This window comes from Neofelis nebulosa, chromosome 15 (assembly GCF_028018385.1).
Source record: "Neofelis nebulosa isolate mNeoNeb1 chromosome 15, mNeoNeb1.pri, whole genome shotgun sequence".
NCBI classification, from domain to species: Eukaryota; Metazoa; Chordata; class Mammalia; order Carnivora; family Felidae; genus Neofelis; species Neofelis nebulosa.
Window position 1 is genome coordinate 35,644,791 of NC_080796.1, and position 20,678 is coordinate 35,665,468.

General features: G+C 41.1%; 1 protein-coding gene across 3 annotated transcripts in view; it reads left to right on the forward strand.

Moving 5' to 3' along the window:
* Positions 1 to 20,678, forward strand: part of PTPN14 (protein tyrosine phosphatase non-receptor type 14) — a 173,512-nt gene that overhangs the window by 104,533 nt on the left and 48,301 nt on the right. For all 3 annotated transcript variants that reach the window (XM_058700655.1, XM_058700652.1, XM_058700653.1), the window contains exon 4: positions 19,176 to 19,273. In XM_058700655.1, the coding sequence (XP_058556638.1) occupies positions 19,176 to 19,273 (98 nt within the window). The remainder of the gene's footprint in view (positions 1 to 19,175; positions 19,274 to 20,678) is intronic.

The following is a 20,678-nucleotide window of genomic DNA, read 5'->3' on the forward strand; positions in this document are numbered from 1 at the left end:
TTTCAGCCAGAAATAGAGAAGACTAGGGGCCAGCAAATTTGCATTGCTCTTGGTACCCCTGTTAATTTGCTGTGTGACCTCAGGGAAACCAGTTAGCTTCACTGTTATCTCTTTAATCTGTTAAATAACATCTCCTTTACCACAGCAGAATTTTCATATTTATGTCTTAAAGAAATAATTAAATCATTTTGCATACAGTTTTGATTTTTTGGAAGAAATAATTTTTTGAAGGACAAGATTTTCTTGTTACTATTGGGTCACAGGTTCCTGGTATGAAGTCTCGTTCTGTGTCCTGGAACTAAATTATGTAATTTCTTCTTTAGAGTTTTAAGTTGGTGATTATTAAGGAAACATGCTACCTTCCAAAGCTAGAGTACCCAATATCTTCATTATAAAGGGATCAGCTTTACTTTTTCTTCTCATTGTAAGACCCTATGTTTTAAAAAAAATTCTCTACCATTAGTACTTTCTATAAATATTTTTTCTATAAATATTTGAATGTAAATATTTCTATAAATATTATTAAATACATATCCTGAACTAAATAATTAGCATAATTTTTGCATCATTAATATTTTAGTGTACTTGAACAGCCCTTTGGGACAAGGTGCAAATCACTGTGGCATTTTCATTCACTCATTCATTTATTCATCCATTCACCTATGCATGTATACATTCACTAAGTATTTACCAAGCATCTGTTGTGTGCTAGGAGTCTTTCAGTTACTGGAGATATGGCAGTAAACAAAACAGACAAAATCCCGGCTCTCATGAAGGTCACGTTTTTGAAATAGTCACAGTACCTTGCAAATGGCTCCTTCCATTTTTATAAAATTCCAGTTGGGAATTTTAAGAACATACAGTACCCTGATTATCTAAATGATTAAAATTAGATACTGAATTATATTCTTTAAAAAGGTTGTTGGGGCACCTGACTGGCTCAGTCAGTAGAGCATGCGACTCTTGACCTCAGGGTTGTGAGTTTGAGCCCCACGTTGGTTGTGGAGCCTATTGAAATTTTTTAAAAATTATAAAAAAATAAAAAGATAGTGAAACAGTGTTTTCCAGTTCCCAGATAATGGTTTATTTTCATGTGCTAATTATTACAGATCCCCTCCATAGACAAGATGATAAACATATAGAAGAGTTTATATAAAGACATATAAATGATAAACTATAGAAGTCCACCATATGTTTTTCTGTGTCTATACTTTTGATCAAATTCCTCTTTAGACTTACCTTAAATCTATGATCACGACTTTTATGAGAAAAGCAGCCTGTCTATGAGCACAGTCATTCCTGTCGGTCAGAACTGCTGGAAGTTACCCAGGATGTACTAACTTGAGAAAGTGGAGAAATACTTGGGATTTCATTCTATGCACAGAACCTAGTTGCCAGTAGTATAAAGGCGTATAAAGGTGAGAGTGACTCTAGATGAGTTTTCATAAAAGTAATAAAATTTTGAATAACAGAAAATGTGTGGACTTGTAAATATTAATTACACAAACTTGTTTTTCTTCTCTGGTTTTTTAGGGCGTGTTTTTTTGTCAAGTTGTACTGCAAAGACTATTCTTAATTAACCTTTAATTTGAAGATGATACTGCTTTTTTTTTTTTAAGTATGTCACTTTTATAACGGGGATCAAGTGGGAAGTAGCCATGATTTGGGCTCCCCAGAGATTTTGCCAAAGACAGAAGTAGTATTTCATTTCCCATTTCCTACCACTTACCCTTTGCTCATTTCACTCTTGCTACACTCTTAACTAACCATTGTTGGTCTGCAGTGAAAATTCAGATCTTGGAAAACAGGTAGAAATATTATGAGCTTCATTCTTTGAAGTTATTTCCTATACAGAAATATGAAGCAGAGGATTTAGGGGATGGGGAAGAGGAAGAAGAACGATGAAAAAAAGGAGGATACCCATTATTATGTCAAAAAGAGTCCCCTCCCCCCTCAACGTAAAAATGATGAGATCAAATGTTTGACTGAAGTGGTTTGATGAATGTACAAGCTTTAGTGAATGATAATGTGGTTATAATTTTTTTAAACCAATAGTTAAGTCTGTTTTCTCCAAATTTAAGGAGCAGTCTGTCATTTCTCCCAAAAGGAGGAGTCTTTATCTGAAATTTTTATTTCTGCTGCTCAGACTGAAACTCTTACAGATATCCATGAATTTGTCCTCATCTACCCCATATCCAACCTTCAAAATATGTCCAGAGTCTGACTGCTTTGTCCCATATCCACTGCTCCTGCTCTACCTTAGTCCATCATCATGTCTCCTGCCTGCTGTCCCTATGTCCACCCTTGCCCCTTATGGTCCAGTGTCTATACAGCAACCAGTGCCTTTCTTTTTCAGTGTGTGTCACTTTATGTGGCTCCTTTGCTCAGCGCCTTCCACTGGTTTGCCATCTTACTCAGTATAGTCCAAATCCTTCAATTACGTTTCACCTCTGTGACCTTTCCCCCATTGTTCCCTACCATTTGTCCTCGTGCTTGCTCCTTGCTACATGGGCTCCCTTCCCATTGTTGAACATACCACTATGCGTGTTCCTACAAGCCCTTGGATCGGCTGAACCAGAACATCCTTCCCCCAAATATTGATAAGGCCAGCTCCTCATTTTTTTCAGATCTCCGTTCAGAGCTCGCCTTATCAGAGAGACCTTTCTTGACCTTTGAACTGGTACCCTTTCTTGGTTTAATGCCCCAGTGAGTTCTGAGTTCCTAAAGAGGCATTTGATGTGTTCCTATACTAATGAGATTGTTTAAAATTTTTCAATTTATTATTTTTTTTAATTTTTTAATGTTTATTTATTTTTGAAGGAGAGAGAGCATGAGCAGGGAAGGGACAAAGAGAAAGGGAGACACAGAATCCGAAGCAGGCTCCAGGCTCTGAGCTGTCAGCACAGAGCCTGACACAGGGCTTGAGCTCATAAGCCATGAGATCATGACCTGAGCTGAAGTCGGACACCTAACCGACTGAGCCACCCAGGCTCCCCCAAAATTTTCAACTTCTAATGAAAAGGAGGAATGTGTTTAGAGCAGCCTTCTCCGTGAAATGAAAGAAATGAAAAACTTTCTCTGAGGTGGCAATTATAGTTCTCTGCTTGACAGTCCCCCTTCTTTGTCCCCATACCTAAACAAAGGGCTTCTTTCCACCTGTGTGTAGCCTTTTGTCTCTTTAGATCATCATTTCCTTTTCTAGGAAATTGCATTTTCTACCTTTAAGTTTATTGTGTGTTGGGGGATGTAAAAAGATTGCTTTTAGAGACTGGGGCAGTTAGAAAACCACACTCTAAAAGAAGAAAGGGCATCCAAAATTATTTTCAAATTGCATCCAACAAAAGGAGTATCTAGTCCTTTAATCCTAGAGCCCTAGACAGGGGTTGAAAGGAAGAATTGTAGACAGACATTTCCATGCCTGAAAATGTCAAGCACAATTTTGGCAGAAATCACAGCATGGGAAGATGCTAGATTCTTGGGCAGTGAGATGTTTGCTGGTTTGGTATTTTATCTTTGGCAGTTGTTGCCACACTTGATATCCTCAGCAGCTTTTGAAGATTCTGCAGAAGAAAAGTATTCATTTCCAGCAGTTAAAATTCAGTAAATGGTCCCCGGATTCATGTTGTAATGTGTTTATAACTTTCTGTAGTTGTTTTGTTTTGTTTTTTGGTCCTTCCAGTTTTTCCCTTTCAGATTCATGCTCCAGACCTATAGAAATGACAGACTGTGCCATTTGACCACACAGGCACAATGTTATAATGAAAACGCACTTGACTGTAAAATCAGAAGCCTTGGCAAGTCACGTTGCCTCTCTGGGTTTGCATTTCCTCGTGGGTAAATGCGAAATGTCATGACCATCTTAGAGAGTCCTTGAGAATGTGAGATGGCATGAAATATTACACATGAAAACACTTGGAAAACAACGCTGTGGATGTAAGGCCCTGTTAACAATTCAGGATTATTTGAGTCTTCTGATTTCTTAACATCTAGAAAAATTGATTAAAATTTTAGTTGTGGTGGGGTGCCTGGGTGCCTCGGTCAGTCGAGCTTCTGCCTCCGGCCTCAGGTCATGATCTCGCGGTTCGTGGGTTCCAGCCCCGCGTCGGGCTCTGTGCTGACAGCTCAGAGCCTGGAGACTGCTTCAGATTCTGTGTCTCCCTCTCTCTCTGCTCCTCTCCTGCTCATGCTGTGTCTCTCTCTGTCTCTCAAAAATGAATAAACATTAAAAAAAATTTTTTTTAATTTCAGTTGTGGTGAGTTCAAGTTTCCAAAGCTTTTTGATAGGCATATGGTGTATTATTATTATTTCTTTCAGAGCCTAAGCTAGGAACGATGTAGGAAGCTAGGAACAGTCTGTACTTAACTGGCTTTTAAGGAAGGCCACATCATATATGGATGTCATGGTGTCTTGCTCTAATATGAATGTGCAGTGAAGACCTCAGTATGCTAGATGTTGAGGGAGAACACAGAGATGAACAAACCAAGTTTTTAAAATAGCCGAGGAAACAAAGTTGGATCTACATAATTAAGCAAATTGCCCCATCAGTACCATGTTAGAGTTACAAAATGCAGTGGGAACAAAGAGGATGGAATGAAATATTCTGACTCAGTGGCTGAGAAAAAGCTTTATATTATGCAATACCTGGGTTTAGGTGATTTGGGGATTTTATTTTGCTGCTGAGTCCAATATTGTTTTATGCCAACTATTTGAGTGGCTGGCTTCCAAAGAAGCATTCTTTTTACTCACTGGGTTTCTCTGAGTCAGTAAATGATCATAATGCTTTTTGCATGGTTACCAAGTCGAGGATCATCTACTGGATCTGTGAATTATTGAACAAAGAGGGGTGGTTTGTGCCCTCAAGGTAGTTATGGGCTCAGTGGAGATGGGTGAGCCTATCATCATTAGAAATATATAAAAGCTGTGATATTGAGGTGCTGTGATTGGGGAGAGGTTGAACATGGACCTTATTGGCAGGTTCAAAGTGGGGTGGGCCCGGCACTTGCCTTACTATGGAAATAAAGGTCATCCAATTGGATCTCAAGGGATCTCCTGTAGTTCTGACTTCTAGGCAGAAATATCAGCTCTTTTGCTATTTCTGATGAATTTTCCATATAGCCTGTATATGTGTGTGTGTGTGTGTGTGTGTGTGTGTACGCATGCGTGTGCGCTCTGTCCGTGTTTTTAAATATACTTTTAACATGAGTCACTCTTTTAGTTTTCATATGTTTTTTAAGCTGTAAATATGAGAACGTGTGCATTAAGTGGCTAGACAAGCCCCAGGGGAGTGGGCACCCTCAGAGTTTAAGCACTAAACCTAAAAACCCAGTGATTAGAAATATTTAAAATTTAGATTGGTCAATAAGTAAAAACAGCAGCCAGAGTGTAAAATCAGACTTGGCCAGTTCTCGGGGCAAAACCTGGGTGGGGTCATGGTTTTGATGACAGAGATGCTGGAGGGAAGGATGTAGAAAGTGATGTTCATTCGGAGTACTGAGGCGTCAGAGTCTAGTCTTGATCCCACTGTAGACAAAAATAAAGGCAGTCAGGATTCTCAGTCCATCACCGTGAACAGAAACAAATCACAATCAATGACAGATCTTTCCCTTCCAACACTTATCTTAGACTGGAGGGTCCCCACAGTTGGGAGGTGTTCCCTGGCTTGTCACTTGCCTTTGACCAATATAGAATCTTAGGTTGTTTCTTGAGTCTACCAGGTATGTGAGAGTTGTATAGGCTGGCACACATTCTATGTGTGAGAGCAGAAGAAGGCCTCCTCTTTGCACTGTCCTGCTTGGATGGTAGGAAACTGGGTTGAAGAAGACAGAATGCTAGTATCCAGTCTTCTCCCCATTCATCTCCATCCATATTGAACTTCCTGGTCATGGGTAATGACCAGATACCCTTTGTGTCTAGTCATGTGACTTAATATAGGCTGGAACCTCTGTTTCTATCATAGTCTCTAGGGATATATAATTAATTATTTTGATTCCATCATTCATTCATCAAGCATTTATTAAGCCCGTAGTATTTCCTACTCATTTCTGGGACGTTACTTCATTGACAGAAGAATTCGCTTCTTTCAGCAGTTCGCTTGTGAGAATGTAGGAGCTACCGTTAATTAGAGACTCTAAGAAAGCATTCATGGCCATCCACAGAGATGATCCTCTCGCCTCAGAGTCATTGATTTTCATTTATTTTTTTCCTTCAGACCAAGCATAGAGCGAACAACAGCCCTACTCTTCCATCTGCTAGCTCACCAAATTTTTAAGGATTTATGCAGACTTCTTAGCCACAATCCTGGCTCTTTACCAGGAAGACAGATTTTTGGGGAGTTGACTCACCCAGCTTACCGATGTAATAACTTAAGCTCCCTTTTCCCACAGCGGAGTCCTAGGTAATATTATGAATATATGATTTTGGGGGCAGGCAGGTGTGTAGTTTGAGCTGATGACTCAAGACATATTTATTCCTAGTATCAGAGAGACAAGGCTCCATATTTTACAACCTCAGTGTAGAGGAGTGGTTTGAGTCATGCTAATCTGCATGGACCCCTATTCCTCCTTGATCTGTACTTCTAATGCCCACCGTGAGGGTTTATTTCACGCAGTCTGTAGTCCTTGACTGTGATTCAGCCCTGGCTTCCTTCTTTGCTGCTCAGTCGCTCAGAAAATAGTTTATTTTTTTTTTAAATTTTTTTTTTCAACGTTTTTTTATTTATTTTGGGGACAGAGAGAGACAGAGCATGAATGCGGGAGGGTCAGAGAGAGAGGGAGACACAGAATCGGAAACAGGCTCCAGGCTCCGAGCCATCAGCACAGAGCCTGACGCGGGGCTCGAACTCACGGACCGCGAGATCGTGACCTGGCTGAAGTCGGACGCTTAACCGACTGCGCCACCCAGGTGCCCCCAGAAAATAGTTTAAATCATCAACTGGTAAACAAATGGTCCATACTGAAGGAATACTTTTTTTCTTTTTTCTTCTTTGTAAGCTTCTATTTTTTTAGAGCAGGTTTAGATTTACAACAAAATCAGGGGAAAGGTAGAGAGATTTCCTACATACCCCTTGCCCTCATAACATGCATAGTCTCTGCCATTATCAGTATTATCACTCATCAGAATTCTTACCAAGAATGACTTACATTGACACATCATCCTTACCCAGAGTCCATAGTTTACCTGAGGGTTCTCTCTTAGTGCTGTACATTCTGTGGATGTGGACAAATGTATAATGACATGTATCCATTCTTCTAGTATCATACACAGTATTTTAACTGCCCTAAGGGCCCATGTCCTCTGCCTGTTCATCCTCCCTTCTGCAACCACTGATCTCTTTACTGTCTCCATGGGTTTGCCTTTTCCTATAGTTGGAATCATACAATGCGTAGCCTTTTCAGATTGGCTTCTTCCACTTGGTAACATGCATTTAAGTTTCCACATCTTTTCATGTCTTGACAGCTCATTTCTCTTTGGTGCCAAATAATATTCTGTTGTCTGGATGTACACGGTTTATTTGTCCAGTCACCTACTGAAAGACATATTGATTGTTTCCATGTCTGGGAAATTATGAATAAAGCTGCTGTAAACATCTATGCGTGGGTTTGTGTATGGATATAAGTTTTCAACTCCCTTGAGTAAATACCAAGAAGCATGATTGCTAGATCATATGGTAAGAGTGTGTTTAGTTTAAGAAACCACCATTTTGCATTCTCGACAGGATCTCAGTGAGTGAGAAATCCTGTTGCTCCATATCCTTGCCTACGTTTGGTTGTCAGTGTTCTGGACTTTGGCCATTCTAAGAGGTATGTAGTAGTTAGTATCTCATTGTTGTTTTCATTTGAATTTCCCTGATGTCATGAGGCAGAACATCTTGCCATGTATTTCTTTGCTATCTATACATTTCCATAGTGAAGTGTCTGTTAAGATCCTTGTCTATTTTGGGGGTGCCCGGGTAGCTCAGTCAGTTAAGCATCCAACTCTTGATTTTGGCTCAGGCCATGATCTCACAGTTCATGAGTTTGAGCCCCACGTTGGGCTCTGTGCTGACAGCACGGCACAGAGCCTGCTTGGGATTCTCTCTCTCCCTCTCTTTGCCCCTCTTCCACTCACAGGTACACACATGCCTGCTCTCTCAAAATAAATAAACTTAAAAAAAAAAAGATCTCTGACCCACTTTTAAATTGGGTTCTTTTTGTTGAGGTTTAAGAGTTCTTTGTATGTTTTGAATGAATCCTTTATCAGATGTGGCTTTTGTAAATATTTTCTCCCAATTGTGGCTTGTCTTCTCATTCTCTTGTGTTGCCTTTTGCAGAACAGAGTTTTAAATTTTAACAAAGTCAGTAATTGTTTCATGGATTGTGTCTTTGATGTTGAATCTAAACTGTCATTGCCATATCTAAGATCAACTAGATTTTCTCCTGTTGTCTTCTAGGATTCTTATGGCTTTACATTTTGTATTTAGGTCTGTCATTCATTCTGAGTTGTTTTTGTGAAGGATAAGGTCTGACGTTTCTAGATTCTCTCTCTCTCTCTCTTTTTGGGGCGGGGGGGGGGGGGTATGTGGATTCACAGTTATTCCAGCACCATTTCATGGAGAGATTATCTTTGTTCCATTGTATTGCCTTTTCCCCTTTGTCAAAGATCAGCTGATTCTGTTTATGAAGGTTTATATCTGGACTCTCTGTTCTGTTCTGTTGATCTATTTGTTTATTCTTTCACCAATACTACACCGTTTTGTCTTTGCCTTGATAATCTCTTGAAATCAGGTAGTGTCACCTTTGCTCTCTTTCAATACTGTATTGGCTCTTTTAGGTCTTTGAAGGAATATTTTTTTCCCCTTTGCTGAAAAGCAAAAAGTTTTTAAGGCTTCCTGCTTAGTATGTGGTCAGTTATATTTTTGAAGCTTTTAGGGGCCTCTTGCGTACCTTAGAAATAACATCTAGTAATCTTACTATGAGGTGATTAGTCTCCCTCGCTCCCTCCCTCTGTCAGTATTTCATCCACTCAGAAATGTTTACTGAGTGTCTACTTAGTGCCAGGTACTGACATCAAATGATAAGACCCAGTCTCGAGTCTGTGAGGGCGTTGTGGTGGAATGGGGGAGGTGTAGATGACATTGCAGGAGAGACGTGGGTGAGGTACTGGGAGGGCTGGGGGGAGGAGCCATTAACCGGTTGAGGTTTGGGAACCTTTATGAAAGGAGATGAATTTCAACTGAGGTTTGAAGGGTGAGTAAGTGATTGTCCAAATGGAGGAGGACGGGCAAGGGCGTTCAGACAGTAGAAACAGTGAGCAGGAGGAAGGGAGTGTGGTAGGTTTGGGGAAGCACGGTAAACTGATCACAGCTCGGGGATGTGGTGCGTAGTGAGACATGAGGTCAGAAAGAAAAGAGTTCTGAGTGGATCATGAGGAGCTTCGTGAGCTGTATCAGGAGTGTGAGCATTTTCCCGATTAAGGTCATTGGATGTTTTGTTGAGATAAAATTCACATACCATAACATTTGGTATTTTAACTATTTTGAAGTCTACCATTCAGTGGTTCTTGGTGTATTCCCAACGTTACGCAGTCATTGACACTATCTGATTTCAGGACATTTCCTTTCCCCCTCCCCTGTTCTCTTAGCCTCACACAACCGCTAATCTACTTCCTATCCATGGATTTGCCCCTTAGGACATTTCATAGAAATGGAATTGTACAATATGTGGCCTCTAGTGTCTGTCGTCTTTCACTTAGCATAACGTTTTCACAATTCAACTGGTAGCAGGTATCAGTACCTCGTTCCTTTTTGTGACTAAGTCATATTCCATTGTATGGACAGGCTGCATTTTGTTTACCCCTTCCTAAAATTGGGGCCATTATGGATAATATGGCTATTTGTGCACATGTTTCTGTGTGAGCCTGTGTTCTCAGTTCCCGCGGGGATATACCTAGGAGCAGAATTGCTGGGTCGTATGGTCACTCCATAATTAACTTTTTGAGGAACTTCCAAACTGTCCTCCGAGTCACTGGAGATTTTTAAGACAGAGCAAAACAGACTCAGATCTTCCTTTAACATCACACGCTTTTAGGACTGTATTTGCTTTCAAGGCTAGGTATTTCCGGTTCTTTTATGTTTTTCTAGTTCAGGGCATCACGGCCCCTAGCAGTGAAGCCCATCTGGCTCTTTTAAGTACTCTCGATGTGAATGCCACAAAGGAATCTGTACCCAAGAGCATTGAAGGTGGCAGAAAAAGTGGTGTTGGGGTATTCTCTCTCCCTCTCTGATGTATTGTAGTGAAAGAGTTTTTCTTTTTTAAAGAGAACCCTTGATTAAATTATAGGCTATTATTAGGGAGTTTATTGTACTTATAAACTGCACTTGGATTCCCTGTAATTTGTTATAATTAATGCAGGAGTTCAAGAGCAGAAAGCAGGGATCAGGTTGTGGCATGCTTTTCTCTTTTGCAACACCTTGCTATCATTGGCCTTCCTTCACTAGTAGCTAAGTAAGGCTTGTGTGTGTTTGTGTGCATTTAAACAAACATTATCCTTTTTAGGAAAGAATTGCAATCCTTTGACTCACTGAAACCTAAGGAGTCTCCGTAAGAAGTAAGGTGTCTCTGGCAGAATAGGGTATTGATCGACGAACGCTGAAAACTTCTGGAATTGAAGTTTTGCCGGGACCGTCTTGTCTGTGTGTGTTTGAGTACATGCACGTGTTTGTATTTTCACGCACGCGCATGTAGTGGCTTGTGTGTGAAAAGGCTAGGAGACAAACTTTCCCTTTTAAGGTTATCTTTGTTGAGTTATAGTTTTAGCCTCCCCGCCCCCCCCCCCAAACCTCCCCCGTTGGGTTATTTCAATTTTGCACAGTTGCAGGAGTTTTGCCTTTGTAGTCTGCCTGACAATGCAGAGTTTTAATTGACCGTCAACTCGAACGTTCATTAAGTATAAAAGCTTTGAGATAGTGCATTTGTCAGGCAGCAAACACATTATTATACTTGAACAATCATCAACTGAAATCTTCTCAGGGGTTTTGAGGATAGGGGGATGGAGGAGGCAGTCAGGTTCATCTGGTTGTGTGCCTGTGTACTTACTGTTTATCTGGTCCCGGCAGACGGAGAACAGGGTGAGCCACCCTGTCCATTATCCGGATTTATAGCTGGGAACACCCTTTGGAATGGATGGAATGTGCTCTTTCTCTCCTGTTGGTATCTCGGTCAATCTCAGGGTTAAAATGATGTTCACTTGCTGCTAGGACAGCTTGTCCTCAGTCCCCTGTCCTTCATAGTGGAGAAACTTGGACATTTATTTCTTGCTTGCCCAGTGTCAACCAGAAAGCAATGCTAGTGTTTTGGTACATACTGCTCTGCCCTGGGAGAGCTGGTTTCCAGTACATTCTGGCAAGATTCTTCTGATGTGGCTGACTGTGAAGGAAGTTTTCTAGTGAGGAAAGGGCAATTCAAGTCATTACACTTTCCCTCGTGATCACAATGACAACCCGTCTTTCTCTCGCTCACCCCTCCAACCCCAGTAGTTGATGGAAAGCCTTCACAGACTGAGGAATGTAGGGATGGTTTTGAAATGCCCTTCTCTCTCTAAGTTGTCACAGCCCTACTGACCATGCACAAGAGATAAGCTGGTTTGACTGACCTTGAACTGTAGGGAAGGGAGAGGCAGACAGGAGCTGTCTGATAATAACAGTGGTAATGCAGGTCGATAGTTACAGCTTACAGGATGCTTTCAGTAACCTATTTTTAACTATGAGAAAGCATTTTCTTTCTCTCTCAGATCTCCTCGGGCAGTGGGGGTAAAAAGAGTAATGCATGGGTGATAGGTGCCGATCATACAACTCATCAGGTGTTACTCAGTAAGGTGGTAACAGAATGAAGCCTAGATAGCCTTTTTTATGATCCATAATATAGAAGTACCTTGATTCAGCTGAATCACACCCAGTAAAGACTGCGGATGTCTTTACTGAGGATGAACTGTGGTCTGTTTTTTTTTTTAAAACTCTGCATTTGGGGGGTGCCTGGGTGGCTCAGTCAGTTAAGCGTCTGACTCTTGATTTTGTCTCAGGTCATGATCTTGCTGCTGGTGAGTTCGAGCCCCGTGTCACGCTCTTTTGACAGCATGGAGCCTGCTTGAGCTTCTCTCTCTCTCTCTCTCTCTCTCTCTCTCTCTCTCTCTGCCCCTCCCCAGCTCGCATGCACACACGCACTCCCACTTTCTCTCAAAATAAATTAAAAAACTTTTTTTAAAAATCTGCATTTGGAAATACATACATCTAAGGGCCGTTTTGTACCCATTTCTGGGTAGAGCCTCTCCTTCTGGGAACCTACAATCAGCGACCCAGCTCTCTAGATTTCACTTTGTCCCCTTTCTGTCTTATAATGTTGTTCACAAGTGATTAAATGCATAGCTCGGTCTTCTTGCCCTCTGTCTACCTCTGGGGCAGGAAAGTGAAATTTCCCAGAGGCTGCTACTGGGAAGAAAACCCAACACAACAGATCCGAATAATCCATGGGTCCACTTACGACTATAATACATTTTTACAGAGAAGCTCCTCTTACCAGGGTCTGTCTCACATGCTGTGGCACAATCTAATGGGGAGGAAGGTTGCTTGGTTATCAAAGCCTTTCCTTAGAGGCACTGGGATCACAAAAAGCACCAGGCAGTGGCATTTTTATTTTCGTTTTTACTTTTAGACTTCAGTGGAACTGATGACTTGGCCGCAGTGGCTGGGAATCAGATTCCACCCTCGCGTGCGGGAGGAGAGCTCTGAGCTCCGGTCTGTCTGGCCCTGCCTTCAAGAGCAGTGTGTTACCATGGACAAGTCATTTCTTCTTCCTCCACATGGTTTTCTTCTCTAAAAACAAAAGGGTAGGACTTGGTTCTTGGAAATCCTTCCCTTATCAAACAACATGGGCTAAATCATGCTCTGACGATGTGTGCCCTGCGGATCTCTGTGGCCTTCAGAAACAAAGGCTTTTTCCTGCCCACCTTACATGACCACTGTGTCCACTGCCTTCTTTCCCTGGGGCTCAGGGCAAAGGGAAACAGAAATGGCTCAGAAGGCTTCGGCTCAGGAGTGGCACCTGTCACTTCCACCCCCATCCCATTGACGCCTAAGCTGTAGCACAGTCGATGAGGGAGGTGAGTGGGTATGACCCTCTCAGCGGGGAGGCTTCATGGAGAGCAACCATTTGGAGCAATAGAAGTGGTCTCCCCCACTCCTGTCCCCACCATCCTGTGATTCGTGCTGACAATGTGAAGTCTTTGAGTAGAGGCATGACCCAGACCAGCTCTTAAGGCTTTTATACTTTCATAGCTGTTCTCTGTTGGAGGCACTTCTGCTGAACTGGGTTTGGAATGAACATTTCTCTTGTGGGAGGGGTGGGAGAAATATTTTCAAAGCAACACGTACTCGGCCTCTGCGTTCCTCTCGCCTTATTTGTGGTTCTGCGGTAGTACAGTCCATACTTTTCAGAACACCACATGGAATTTCTCCATCAGAGAAGCAGCGACAGACCAGCAAATAGAGCAGAGTTGCACAAGGACTTAAATTCCCCTTACATGAATTAAAAAGAGAGATTGAAGATCGTGGCGGCACATCTGTAAATGTTGAGGATGATATTATGGGGTGTAATTTTCAAAGAGTTCTTTGATACGACGGTCAGAAGAACTGAATGCTCTATTGATGGGACCCAGTATGGTATTTAAAAAAAAAAAAAATTTCTTTTCAGAAGCTTAGGGGGAGGAAGGAACTTGGAAAAGTCACTTGTTTTCTTGAGATCGGATGGAACTATTCCAGACAGATGAGACATCTAAAGACTGGTTCATATTATTTGTCAGTTTTGAGTTGTAATATTTAATAGCACTGACTATCAGGAAGCTTTTCTGTTTCACGTAGAGAAATCAGAATTTTAATCTTTGTGGATTCAAAACAAAACAAAACAAAAAACTTTGAAAATAGAAATGTTACCTTTATTCAACAAGCATAGTTTTTTTTAATTTGTTTTGTTTTTTAAAATTTTTTATTTTTTTTATTTTTTTTAATTTTTTTCAACAAGCATAGTTTTGTTCACCACTTCTTAGAGGGAGAGCGGAATCCTAACCTAAAACCACTCATTGGACCCCAGCAGTCAGGTGGGCTATTTCCAGGTCTTTGAATATGAAAAATATTAAAAAGTTTTCCTTGTGAGCTCGGGGTTTCAAAGAGGATCCCTTTGGAAAGTTGGCAAATACTTTCCTGGCATGAGGATTGGTGTATTTTTTTTTCCCCTCCACCCAAAGCTATGACAGGGTGGAGTATACTTCCGTGAAATTGCATGTTTCCAAAATAGAATTCACTGTTACATTTTACTGCCGTTAGAATTGAATCTCTAATCAAAAATAAGCAAAAACCAAACATTCTAGAAATAGAATTTCAGCTCGTATTCTCTAATTTAGTCTTCATACAGGATGGAATTATCATACTTTACAAAAGTGCCTTTTGAGCAAAAATGTACCAAACAAACAGTTTCCAAAGTGGTTCACATTTCATTCTCGTTTCTGCAGTCTCACATCGTCACATCCACAGTCTCGTGTGGTAGTAACAGTGTATCATTAACTCTGTTCAAATTCTCGCATAGTCTGGATGGCTTCCAGGAAAGAGCTCTGCCTCTTTAGCCTCTCGTTCTTCAGCCTGCGTCCAACCTGAATGACCGGGAACAATGCTGCTGTTCCTTGCTAGTGAATTGGAACACACTGTTGCCTGGAATGGAATGGATCTGTACTAGAACTTCCTCACATGTTATAGAAGTGATAACTGTAGGTGAAAGTTGGAATCGGCAGGATGAGAAAACTACGATTATTTCGCTGACTTCTGCAAGTTACATTCCTAAAGGGCCCTGCATGATCAAAGGCTCTAGCTATGGCAGATAATGCTAGGGTAACACCTTTTAAAAAGCTTCACTCTTTCGTTCTTAAAAGCTGAGCCCTTAGTAGTGCACTGGAGAGAGAACCATAGCGTCAGTGGTCCAAGACAGGAAGGACGCCCCTGTTGACAGTCATCAACCTCTCCGGGATGTCCTCGGCTCCTAACCAACTTCTGTGCACAGGAAGTGCTTAATAAGTGTGAATATCCACATTTCTCCTGGGCTTGTAGAGCAGAAAATGAGTCAGAACCACTCAAGATGGCAGGGAGCGGATGCTAATAGAAGAGATTCAGCGTTGTAGGATTAGGAGAAGGGGGTGAACTTTACCACTTTTCCTGCCTTGAAATTGTATGTTCTGGTTTGGTTTTGGTTGGTTGGTTGGTTGGCCTTTCTTTTTCTTTTCCTTTTTCTTTTTTCTTTTCTTTCTTTCTTTCTTTCTTTCTTTCTTTCTTTCTTTCTTTCTTTCTTTCTCTTTCTTTCTTTCTTTCTTTCTTTCTTTCTTTCTTTCTTTCTCTTTCTTTCTCTCTTTCTTTTTCTTTCTTTTTTCTTTCTTTCTTTCTTTCTTTTTCTTTCTTTCTTTTTCTTTCTTTCTCTCTGTCTTTCTCTTTCTTTCTTTCTTTCTTTCTTTCTTTCTTTCTTTCTTATCCCATTCCCATTGTACTTTTCTTCAGTAAACTTAAGATTCCTTCCTATCCCGAAATTCTGGGTTTTGTGTTGTTGTTGTTTGGTTGTTTTGTTTACTTGGTTCCGATGTCCTTTAACATTTCTGAAGAAAGCCGCAGCGGGATCCTCTGGCAGTAAGATGAAGTAACACTTCCTCATAGTTCTTTTCTTCTGATTCCCCCACTTTTGAAAGTGTGATCTTCAGAGTCTAAATGGCTCCTTTTCAAAGGTCTGTCTCCTTTCACAATGAACTCTTGACACCTAAAAGATCCTTTGATGACTTAGGACCCTCTTGCTTTCCTTGGTTTCCACAAGGAGGTGTTCAGTTATCTAAGAACTGGCCCGGTTATAAGCCTGAAAGATCTTCCAGGAAAGACTCATGGACAATTCTTAGTCTCTCTCTCTCTCTCTCTCTCTCTCTCTCTCTCTCTCTCTCTTTTTTTTTTTTTTTGCCTTCAAGTTTATTTTTGGTGTTGTACATTATATAGGTCTAGACAAATATAACAATATATATCATTATAAGGATATGTATCAGTATAAGTATATATATTATTATAATATCATCTTTTCACTAAAAATTTCACTAAAAATATTTCCAAAAAATCCTCTGAGCTCTTTCTGTTCATTTTTCCCCTCCTCCAACAGCCCTTGGCAACTGCTGATCTTTTTATTGTGTCCATAGTTTTGCTTCAGAATGTCATATAGTTGGCATCATAGAGTATGTAGTTTTCTTTGGTTGCCTTCTTTCACTTAGTAACGCGCATTTGAGTTTCCACCATGTCTATTTGTGACTTGATCACTCATTTTTTTTTATTTTACTATCTTTATTTTTATTTTTTTACCATTTTATTTATTTTTTAATTTACATCCAAGTTAGTTAGCATATACAGTTCTTAGTCTCTGGAAGTGAAAGTTACCTCATACAAATGAGTGGAACTTTTACTGTTTCCTTGAGCCACAAGGCAGGTGCCAGAGGAAAACCAAGAGTCAGGCTAGGGCACAAGGAAAGAACATGGCAGACGATACCAAGGAAGAGCCTTGAGGGAAGGGAACACAAACAGGGAATGTGCTTGGTTACATGGAATGGGAAGTAAGCTTCCACAGCCCATGTTTTCCCTCCTGGTTCAAGTTCTACTGAGCTTTCCCCCAGGAGATGAACTAATAGTGCGCATCAGATTGCATTTTTAGACACAAATCTGCTCTTCAAGTGAAGCTATAGAACCTGAGCTTTGCCCATCATTGGCAGGGTGCATGTGCCTTGAGGCAAAGGCACTAACGTAAACCATTTCTGTTGGAGCTCTTGGTTTGCCGAATAAAACCATGGAACCTCAGATCCTCAACATGTACCTTGTGCAGAACTTGCTACCTTTTCCCCCTTGGGATGGGAGAAAAGTGGGTGGCAGAGAGCAGGCCCTTATATTATGCGAGCGCATGGGACCACGCTTCTGTAGTGTTAACTCACCTCGGGTGAAACGTTTGGAGAGGTGGAGCTTGACTACACTTGAGCCTGGGGACAGAACTTGAGTGAACAGGTGAAAGAAGAAAACCAGAAGATAACATGTGGCATATTTTAACTGTAGCAATCCAGATTTCTTTAGTCTGTGATGTGTCGATTTACTCTGGGTGTTTCTTTAACTTCATACACAATTATTGCTTCAAAATGTTTTCATTTACTCTGATTCTCTGCTGTGAATAACGAAGAGACAGGCTATGACTTCCCCTTTTCTTTCCGTCAAACACGATTGTCCAAAACTCTGCCCCTTCCTCCATCCCCAGGCAGTGCCTTCACTTTCACAGGGTTTTAAGAAATATCCTACCTAGTATTTCCTCCTTACTGATTGTGCACTGTCAGAAACTGCTACTTCATTACCAAAGACTTTTAACCACATGTTCTTATATGTAACCTGTATTCCTATTTGTTGGGATTTAGAATCCATGATGCTTCTAGCCAGCTAAGGATATATATAGTAACTAGGTGAGACAGAGCCCTGCCCACTGACCTCAGGGCACGGAGTGGGCACAGAGATTTTCTACACATACCAGGGACTTGTCTCTAAGAATCAGCACAGGCACTTATATACATTTCTATTTAAAAATTTTTTTTTAATGTTTATTTATTTTTGAGAGGGGGAGAGACAGAGCGCCAGTGGGGGAGGGGCAGAGAGAGGGGGAGACAGAATCCAATCCGAAGCAGGCTCCAGGCTCCAAGCTGTCAGCACAGAGCCCAACGCAGGGCTCGAACTCATGAACCGTGAGATCATGACCTGAGCCGAAGTCGGACACTTAACCGACTGAGCCACCCAGGTGCCCCAGTATACATTTCTTGATGTGGACGGGAAGTAAAACTCTTGATTCAGTAGTGGAGCCTGTAAAATGATTATGAATATTTTAGGTGAAAGTTAGGCTGGGTATAGGAAGAACAGGGTGTTTTTCTATTACATGCTAAGTTTTACAAAAAAGAAGTCTTAAATAACTCAGCATTGGTCCTTCTGATTTGAGTATAGGTTTTCCCCACCAGAGCCTGACATGGTTGTCTCTACCCTGACCAGCAGACCCAAGAGGAGAGAAGAAATAGAGACTCTATTAGAAGAGACAGGGAGCCTGATTCCTTCCCTCAAATAGGCATTGGATTGATATGTAATGATATGCATGATAACAAGGTAGAGATAGCAATAATTAGCTCTCAGTGTTTGTTGCCTCTCTCTAAAAGAGTTGAGCTTTGGATCACTCTTGAACTCCCTGCATTGACATGTCCAAGCTTAGATAAAGTAGAAAGTCATGGTTACCAAGAGCAGAAAGGTTGTTAATATTTGCCAAGAATTGGTGCTAGGAAAAGTCTGTTATAGAGGTGACTGTTTTAAGAGTATGGTCAAGGAAGTGGAGTCCTAGGAAGAAAGGTTTGGGGTGAGGAGATATCTAAATGTGTAGGTAATTCTAAGAATACAGTTTTATTGGCAAGGAAACAATACAGTGTATTTATTGGTTTCTGAGAGCAGTGGTCTACTTTGAGGTTTGATGTTGTACATGGGCACGTTCTGTTCACCTGCACTATGCTGGCTTGAGAGTGTACTTCGGGTTGGATTTTTGTGAGCCACGGACCTGTAGGGTTAGCTTCGCTCTCAGAAGCTCTATCCTATCCATTAGCAGAATGCCAAATTATTTGGCTTCTTTGTGTTCTGCTCTACCAAACTTTTGAGTTTAAAAAAAAGAAAAAAATGACATGTTTCTAGAACTTCTTTTAGGAATGCCCCACTGTTGAATGTAGGCTGGACAGCTGTGTTGCTGTGGGCAGCCAGGTGTGGAAGAACATTTTTATTCCTGATCTCTGTTATGTGGAATGGGTCCTCATCAGTATTTCACCCTGCGGACCTACACTGAAATGATTTGATGAGAATGTTCTCAAACCGAGAATGCACGGGATGTGGCACCTGCCACATCAAAGAAAGATAAACACGGGAAGAGGGCACTTTCCATCTTTAACATAGCTGACCTTTAGCAGCATCACCTGTGCGTCCCGCTGTGCACCCAGAGTTTGACACAGCAAGACATCGATGTTGTGGGAACATATTCCAAGTATGTGTTTTTAAGGTTATTTGTTCCTCTGTTCCCATAAACAGGTATCAGTATTACCTGCAAGTCAAAAAGGACGTGCTTGAAGGGCGATTGCGGTGTGCGTTGGAGCAGGTGATCCGACTGGCTGGCTTGGCCGTGCAAGGTAAGGAGCGTGGCGGCCGGCCCGCGAGATCCCATTTTCTGTTTTCCGTGTTGCTGGGCTCTCTGAGAAAAAAAGTCCATTTACTGAAACGATCCCTCGGTAAGTCTCACTTTTCATTTCAAGAGACGTTAAAAACGCAGACATAGTGATTTCTGGTGGCAGGCTGGTGGACTTCGCAAGGCTGCTTGCAAATTGCTCACGCTTGTATAATTGTAGTTTTATTTGAAGAAATAGCAGCTTTCATCCTGACTTTAATTAAAGCTACATGCAGGGTTTGTGGAACATTTTCTCAGAATGATTCCACTGCCCAGTGTGGTCATATTTTGTGGCTTCATGTCGCGACTCTTTGACTTTCACATCAGTTTCAAGTGTGATAGCTTTAAATATTGCAGTCTAATTTATACTCACACACTTAAAGAGAGGAACATATGCATATATATGTATAATGACACCGATAGATAGATAGATAGATAGATAGATAGATAGATAGATAGATAGACACATATTGCGAAGCAACAAACACATAGTGAAGTACCTTCATCTTTCAATCTATCCTACTTCGATTTATGGGAGCGATTGTTTTTATCATTTCTAAGTTGTTACATATATTTTTACATATGTTTATGTAAAATATGTTACATGACTTTTGCATATATTTATACATTACTCTTAACTGAGTGGTGCCTTAATTGCCTTTAGTCATATTGGAAACAAGAAGATAAAATATAATTTTTTAAAAGAAACAGGTTTCCCTTTCCGAGACTGTTTTCTTTAAAATCACTTCGTGTCCAGACGGAATGCCAGCCGCCAAGCCCTTGCTGTGAGGACTGTTGTTGTAGAAGCTGTGAACTGAACTTCCCATCCCAAATTCTGAACTGAAGTTGAACCTTTTGGGTTCTAGAATGTCTAAAGAGGCAGACGTCCTTTGATCTCTTTCATCCCGGAGTATTAGCAGTTTAGCAATTTTTGTTGGACGTACAACTCCAGTAGTTAGCTATCGTTACCTTGTGGATGAAAATACACAAAATATGTTGTATCCCATCTCTCCACTTAAAGACTGGAAAGGAAAGGAACAGTGCCCAAAACAATACAAAAGAACAGTTAGTGGTCATGAAAGAAAGATCATCAAAATGAAGGAGAAGACCCCCTTTAGTAGGAAGAAGAGAGAGAAGATCCACTGTGTCCCTCCTCTGCAAATTGGATCTTTCTCTTTTTAAAAAGTTTTCTCCTTTCTTCACTTTATTACTCGTTTTGGCCTCTTACTCTTCAATCACTGGCTTTATCACAGGCCTCCTGGATCCTGGAAGATCCTGGTGTGATAGCTTTCAGGCTAAAGAAAGTTGGTGAACTAACTCTCTGTTCGTTGGGGTCTTGAAGCCAGCCATTCCCCTAGCTCTCATATTTG